Source organism: Zeus faber, assembly GCF_960531495.2.
Source record: "Zeus faber genome assembly, chromosome: 10".
NCBI lineage: Eukaryota > Metazoa > Chordata > Actinopteri > Zeiformes > Zeidae > Zeus > Zeus faber.
Genome location: NC_137199.1, coordinates 18,309,944 through 18,317,695, shown reverse-complemented (window position 1 = coordinate 18,317,695; position 7,752 = coordinate 18,309,944). Strand labels below are relative to the sequence as shown.

The 7,752-nt window shown below is 43.9% G+C and overlaps 1 protein-coding gene across 1 annotated transcript in view; it reads left to right on the top strand.

The window, feature by feature from the left end:
* Positions 1–6,078, top strand: part of pcdh12 (protocadherin 12) — a 17,787-nt gene extending 11,709 nt beyond the window's left edge. Inside the window, exon 4 of the mRNA XM_080008058.1 lies at positions 4,252–6,078. Coding sequence (XP_079864184.1) covers positions 4,252–4,655 — 404 coding nt within the window. The 3' untranslated portion in view covers positions 4,656–6,078. The remainder of the gene's footprint in view (positions 1–4,251) is intronic.
* The last annotated feature ends 1,674 nt before the right edge of the window (positions 6,079–7,752 follow it).

Here is a 7,752-nt window from a genome sequence, read left to right as displayed (position 1 = left end):
TTCTCCAAACATCATAGATACACATATCATAGATGTATTTATTTTCCTAATTGAATGACAAGCCTCATTGGCGGAGATGTTCTCAGTCACTCTCTTACGTCTCATGACTGTCGCACCATGATGACGCAGTGACCATTCCCTCCGACCAATCAGTTTGCTGCAGTTTTTTCCTGTGACTTTTTGGTACCGCCTCAGGTCGCTTGGAACCTCCACTGAGGCGGCACCAACTACCAACCACCAGGTGCCAGGTACCAGGTGCCAGGTGCCAGGTGCCAAGTACCAGGTATGAGGTACCAGGTACTATCCACAACTTTTTGAAAACGAAAAAGCCGAGGAGAGTTCAGTCGAGTTGGGCCGGTTCCCTCCGGTGGAAAAGAGCAATTAGACTGTTCTGAGTGAAATGAGTCTCAACTGACTCAGGCTTCATATCTACATTAGCAATTGTTTCGGTAAATGTTCTCAAGTGGATTGAAATGTTGAAATATGTACAAACTTTAATACATTCCTTAACTAATATAATCCCTGGCAATACTACCCATCCTCACTTTGGACTAAATTAGCTTAAATATAATCAGAAAGTCTTTATATAGTCTTTTTAGGCATTTTATCAATGTTTCTGCTTGGCAACCTGCGGAGGCCAGGGTTACGCTCTGCGGCAGTTGCAAAAAAAAGTTAAAAATAAGATAATTTCCACATGTCCGTATCGTAGAGTCCCAACCTCAGTTTGGACTAAATGACGACCCCTAGTCATCCCCAGATTATCATCACGTTATTGCTGTCAAGGTATTTGTTCACTGGCAAAACAGAAAGACTAAAAGCAACTTCTGGTATTTGGGATGTGGCGCCCCTACTGTTTCTGAGTGCAATTGCACTTTTACACAGCTGTTGTAAGACTCGGTCCGTTGTCTGAAAATAATTCATTTTACCGGACGAATTTGAACCTTATGGTTCACGTTTCAATAACAGTCAACATGTTACCAACGCAGATATAATGTACACCCAGGTGACAGCGCCCCTTGTCCCTTCAGCGAGCACTAAGTCCACGGTTCCCCGGCTACATTTTGTATGAGCATTATTAATGGACATTTTTACCGCAAAGTTTATAATTTATCTTTTTTTTTTTTTTTTTTATACATTTTACCCGGCAAAAAAACCCAAAACGGTAATTGGAAAACATGGGGGGTGGGGGTTGGGGGTGAGCAGTACCATTCTCCATATACAAGTACCATCAAAACAATTCTGAAGCTGTTATTTTAAGGTAAAGAAAGTTACATAGTGTTGCTTTAAATTGGTATAAAGCATATATATATATATATATATATATATATATAGATATATATATATATGTATTACATATATATATATATGACTTTTTCTTTTAAATAAAATTTGCTAAAACTCATTCCACAGTATTTTTCTAAATGCTTAAAAACATACTTCACTCTATTTCTCTTTCTTTATCGGATGTGGGTCGCAAACATTTAAGAAGTTTTCAAACAAGTAAAGGAAAAGGTTCGGAACCGCTGTACGAGACCGTTCAATCCGAGTCCATGAACAACGTAAGGAAATCCAGTGTAATGAAAATGTTCATGTCAGTTGAAAAGTTCAAATAAGCATCAAATCTTTATGTGTTATATATGTTATATGTTCCTTCATTTATACAACCCCAGCCCATCCCCAGATTATCATCACGCTATCGCTGTGGAGGAATTCTGTTCTGGAGACTATTGTGATAGTTATCCCAGTTTAAATGCAGAAAGTGAGAGAGAGTGTGTGTATGTGTGCGTGTGTGTGTGCGTGCTTGTGTGTCTGTGTGTGTGTGTGTGGGGGGGGGGGTATGGCAGGTACAGACGGTCAGCAGAGAAGGTCTGTAGTTCCACAGCTGACGAGCTGGAATGAAGCTCAGTGTCTGATGTGGGAAAACTGAGAGTCTTTGATCGCTGAGCCACACGAGCACCCACCCACCCACCCACACACACACACACACACACACACACACACACGCAAGCATGGGCAAACACACACACACACACACACACACACACACACACACACACACACACACACACACACACACACACACACACACACGCACGCATGGGCAAACACACACACACACACACACACACACACACACACCTACACACACACACACACGCTCCATCCCCTTGATAAGAAGGTGAAAAGCTGTTTGTGAAGTCAGGGGTGTTGACTGACGCAGAGCTCCCTGCGCACTTTATCTCTTCCTCACTTCCCCCATTGTCTATCTTCATCGCTCTCTCTCTCTCTCTCTCTCTCCATTCCACAGAAACTGCGCATGTGTTTTGGTTAATGTGTTCATTAGTGTATGTATGTGCCTGCCCTTCTGCTCGTGATGTGTGTGTGTGTGTGTGTGTGTGTGTGTGTGTGTGTGTGTGTGTGTGTGTGTGTGTGTGTGTGTGTGTGTGTGTGTGTGTGTCTGTCTGTCTGTCTGTCTGTCTGTCTGTCTGTCTGTCTGTCTGTCTGTCTGTCTGTCTGTCTGTCTGTCTGTCTGTCTGTCTGTCTGTCTGTCTGTCTGTCTGTCTGTCTGTCTGTCTGTCCGTCTGTCGCAGGCTAATGCGGTGCATCTGGTTGTGATTAAATGAAAGAGACCACAGGGTGAGTGAAGCCCGATGCTGGCTTTTCTAGGCCATCAGTCTAATTAGTTTAGAGAGAGAGAGAGAGACGGGATCTGGCAGCGAAACAACAAGAAATTGACTCTGATGGTTAGACACAGAACTTTGATTGCGTCCCTGTACGCCCTCCATTCACACATGCACTCCTTAATGTTTTACTCGTTTTCATGAAACAAGATGGAAATAATCACCTTCAACCGTTTCTCTAACATCCGTGCCCCCATTCGTCCGTGATTCCTCGACACCATCGCTATCTTTAAAAGATAGGTTTTCCATTTTTCAACCAAGGTCCTTATTAAAATGTTGGTTTCCATCATTTATAACGCAGATTCCCTGAACGCTTCACTATTGAGAAACTTAGCAATCTGCTGCAGCTTCTCACTGTGATTAAATGCATAATTTCAATGGGGCAACTGTTTAAGCCCTAAACAAAACATTAACATTATGTATTATGTATGGCTGCTGCAACACTGAAATTTCCCTTTGAGCATTCATAAAGTATCTTATTTTATCTTAAATCTCAGAGACGAAAACTGAAAGCTTACAATAAAGTCAGACGGTCTTTATATGTTAAACGGAAAAAAAATAGAAATTGTCCCAAATCGTGCACCTTATCAACTTTTTTCAGGGTTTATAGACTCTTTTGCACTCATGCAATGATTAGTGAGTCTAGAAACAGGAAGTTGCGTCGCGTCCTGGCAACCTGCTGGACCAAACGCCAGGCTCTGGATGTACTGAAAATTGCGAAAAAGTAGTTGTGAATAAAACGTTACTCAAATACGTGTTGAAAATACACCAAGAAAGACATGATTATCATGCCAACAAGTTGATTCAACGCTTTTATTATTGAAGGCTGAAGCCTTTGCCCCATTGGACTGTGATTAAACCCAGTGAGCAGCGCGAGAAAGACCTGATGAAAAGAGAAACACAAACAAAATAAACACAACATCAATCAAAATGGAGTCAAGGTTGACATGACGGACGGCGCAGTGACTCACTGTCTCAAGCGAGGCGTCAGGCGATTCACATCTCTGAAAATGCCTGGAATGTTTGTCTGCAGAGAGTGGTTTAGTCTGTGGGTCTGTGGACGTGTGGACTTGCTTGTTGTGTCTGTGTGTGTGTGCGCGTGTGTTTGTGCGTGCGTGTGTGTGTGTGTGTGTGTGTGTGTGCGTGCGTGCGTGCGTGTGTCTGGGTGAGGTGGCAGGAAGGGTTTGTTGACGGCGGTCCAGATAAATATACTGCTCATGTTGGCTCCTCATCCTGTCTCCATCACCGCGGCCCCACGTCCACAACTGCGCCGCTCACTCCTCCAGACCTGAGCGCAGTCGGTGATGAAAAGTTCGGCTCTTTAGTGTTTAGCCACTCTGGAAAAAGATTTGTTGGGTTAGGTGTGTTTATGAGGGTAAGGGGTTAGGTTCTCTTGTTTTGTTTAGGTTACTGGCAGCCATGATGCACTGGTGCACCTTTTTAATTCTATGTTAGTCTCTTTTTTTTTCTCACTCCACACTTCTCTTCATCACCATCTGTCTTTCTCTCTCGCTGTATTTCCCCTCCTCTTCTCACTCCCTCCCTCTCTCTCTTCCCCGCCCACCCCCAGACGATGTCTTTGCTGACGTGGCCGACCCGGCGTGGATGGCTCGCCTCTCGCTGCCCCTCGCCGCCGACTACCACGACAACGTGTTTGTCCCCAACGGGCCCCCGTCCCCGGACGCCCACCTCCAGCCACAGGACGCCCACGACTCCGCCCACGCCTCCTTCTCCACGTTCGGCAAGACGCCGGAGAAGGACGGGCCGCTAGGAGGCGCTCTGCTGTCGGAGGTCAGCACGCTGTTCGAGATGCTGATGACGCAGAAGGCGGACGCGCAGACCGGCTCCTCCCCGGCGCTGCTGTACCGGCTCTCGGCGGCGTACCGCCGCTCCCTCGGCCTGGACGCCACCGGGGGAACCAACGTGCCGAGGAACTCCCCCCTGGCTCAGTCTGTGGAGATGAATTACCATTAGACCGTGTGCCGTTCCCTTCAGGAGATTCCCCATCTTTCCTACAGGCTTCTGGAGCTCCGTTCGCGAGAGAAGGTCACCGTCAAACTGCAGAGGAGGATGATTACAGGTCCAGAATGATCCAGAAAGGACCTGCCATGTTTTTGCCTCACTCATGAACTGATCAGATGATTCCACTCAGTAGCAACTACACTGTATAATAGCAAGACGCCACTAATTGCTGAAATCAAGGTTTTCCTCTGACTTTAAACTTTGGGAACTAGGAACAAATAGCAAAAGTAGTTTGCTTCAGCGTGGCAGTTGAAAAGTCACCTACTACAACTCTCAAATGGGATAGTTGTTTTTTTTCACGGATATTTGCAACGTTTAAAAGATTTTTCCCGTCCGGAGTAATGAATCACTGCAGCGACTAATTCACAGAGATTTATGACGCAAACTGTAATAACCAGGGACAAAGAGACGACAGAGGACAAAAGAAAAGATAGTGCACGTTGTTTTGCAAGGTTGTAGGTTGGCATTGGGTATTAGGCATTTGGTAATGAGTAATGGTTAAAGGGATGAGACAGAGAGAGAGAGCGAGAGAGAGAGAGAGAGAGAGGCCTGTGGTAGACAATCAGAGAGGCATAGAGGTTGAGTTCATAATTGATTTGCGCGTTCACTATTTAAAGGGTGTCAGCCATTTTGTAGTGCATTCCAATGTATACAGAAATATATATACACTATATTGTCCGAAACCACCCAAAACGCAGCCCCGAATGTAGCGAAACCAAACAAAGTTCACCGTGGGTGTGCAAATTCAATGCGCTTTTACAGCAGGAAAAAGTCCAAATGGATTCTAAAAGAGGGTTTTTTTTTTTCCAGGGAGGAAATGTCCCTTTGTCTGGTGTGAAGACAAAACAGTAACAAGGATATCTGCAAGACATTCCATTCACAATGACACCATTCTCTCAACACTTCACCTTATGGACCCCCTGATACGGATCCATTAATGGGCATTATATGTTATTTACACAGCTATACCAGATCTTTAAATGGTGAGATTCCGAGGATGAAGCTCCAAAAAGAACGTGACGTCTACTGGAACTGGTCATGTAAAAGTAAAGAACATGAAGGTTATCCAGTCACATGAACGGCTTTAATGATAAAAAAAACCCCCATTGCTGTTTGTTGGATACAATCTCGATGTTCATAAATATTGACTGATTTCACTGGTGCAAAATTAGGTTTAAAGCCGTTTTGGAACAAGAATGTCATTTGTTGGCCCCTCTCAATAATCTCCTTTTTGTTGTGTCAGAAGGTGGTGAATTACTGTGTGAATTTTGTTTTACAAACACAATTAATTTTGCCACATATAATAAGAAGCACTTTGTAAATAGATTTTTTATAAAACTTTTGTATTAACATTTGGATAAAAATGTGTACCATGGTATCAGCCGCCAGGGTCGGTGTGTCGTGTTTTCATGTCTGAGTATTTAGAATTTGGAATTTCAAAACTTTACGACTTCCACCCTAGAGACTTACCAAGAGGTGTCATAAAGACCATTAGTTAGGCTACACACATATACGAACTTCTCTGATACAGCTATAACTGCTCCTAATCATCATCATAATTATAAGCTTCAAATAGAACATTATAAATCATAAAGAATAAAATATATAATGTCCACTTATGCACATTTAAAAAAATGGCCAGTATGGATAAAAAGAAGAAGAAAAAAAACATTTGGACAAACGACAAGTAGTAAAGAAAATAACTTGTTTTTCCACAGTTAACAGGTCTGCTGTACCATCTAGTGATAGATAACGCAATTAAACCAAAAAGTTGTAGCATCGATTTCTTTAGCAACAGCACCATCTGTCGGAAGGTGGGTGAACATGCCCAAGTCCTGCCGAGGCACTTTCTACTTCAACATTGATAGTTACCAAGAAACAGCTATAGGAACAAATTTATTCCAAATAAAAATGTGCACCAATGCGGTGATGTACACACACACACACACACACACACACACACACACACACACACACACACACACACACACACACACACACACACACACACACACACACACACACACACACACACACACACACACACACATACAAACATTCATGTATGTTCAAGGTAATACATAGGTTCAAGATCATAAATTCTCCTTCTTCTTCTTCTTCATACAAACAAACATACATACATTCCAGGTCATATAAACATTCAACCTCATACATACAGTACATAATGCCTATGTATGTTCAAGGTAATATATATATTCAAGGTCATATACACATTCAAGGTCATGCGTTCATACATATGTGAGTATGTTCAAGGTTGAACGGCGCAGCGGAGAGGGCTGCGACAGCAGAGGGCCCCAGTGGGTTACCTTCTTTGCCAGGCTCTCTAAAGTGGAGTCACGTCGTGAGAAACGCCGGACATCCAGAGAACGCTGCTGCTCAGTCAAGATCTTGTAGGCCTGCTGCTTCCCCCGGCGCAGAAAAAGAAATCCGGCGACATTATACCTATTGTTGACTCCGGAGCTGTGGGTAGCATCAAAATGGTCAAGACTAAGCTGGTGAGTGTTTTTGCTCTCACCGGACCTAGAAGCCGGAACTTCATCTGAGTATCGTAAAGAAAAACCTGGTCATGAGGTTACCCTTGAAAAGATTGGCACTATTGATTGTACACACTAGATTGGTCTCATTTGAAGTATCAGCTGAATGCACTGAGGTTGGAGAAATCTACAATCCAGAGCTCTGTCCAGAAGGAGCACTTGTCTGGCGCTATTATGAGCCACGCAGGGCTGGAGTCATCATGTCAAACACTGCACTTGCTGCGGGGGGAATTAGTGTGCCGGGTGGTGGTACGGGCACTCAGAACATTTGGGTTTTGACATACAACTGTCGTGGCCTGCGCCTGGACCTTTGGGAGGACGGTGCCGTTCTGTACTCAAGAGACATACTTATCAAAGTAGGATGCCAGGGGGTGTGGCTATTCCATGGATGAAAGAACTTGACCCACTGATAAAGTGGTTAGGCTTGCTGTTGACTCAGAATTCATTATCCTAAATGTGTAGACACCCTATGAATGCCATGAGAGGGAGGATGC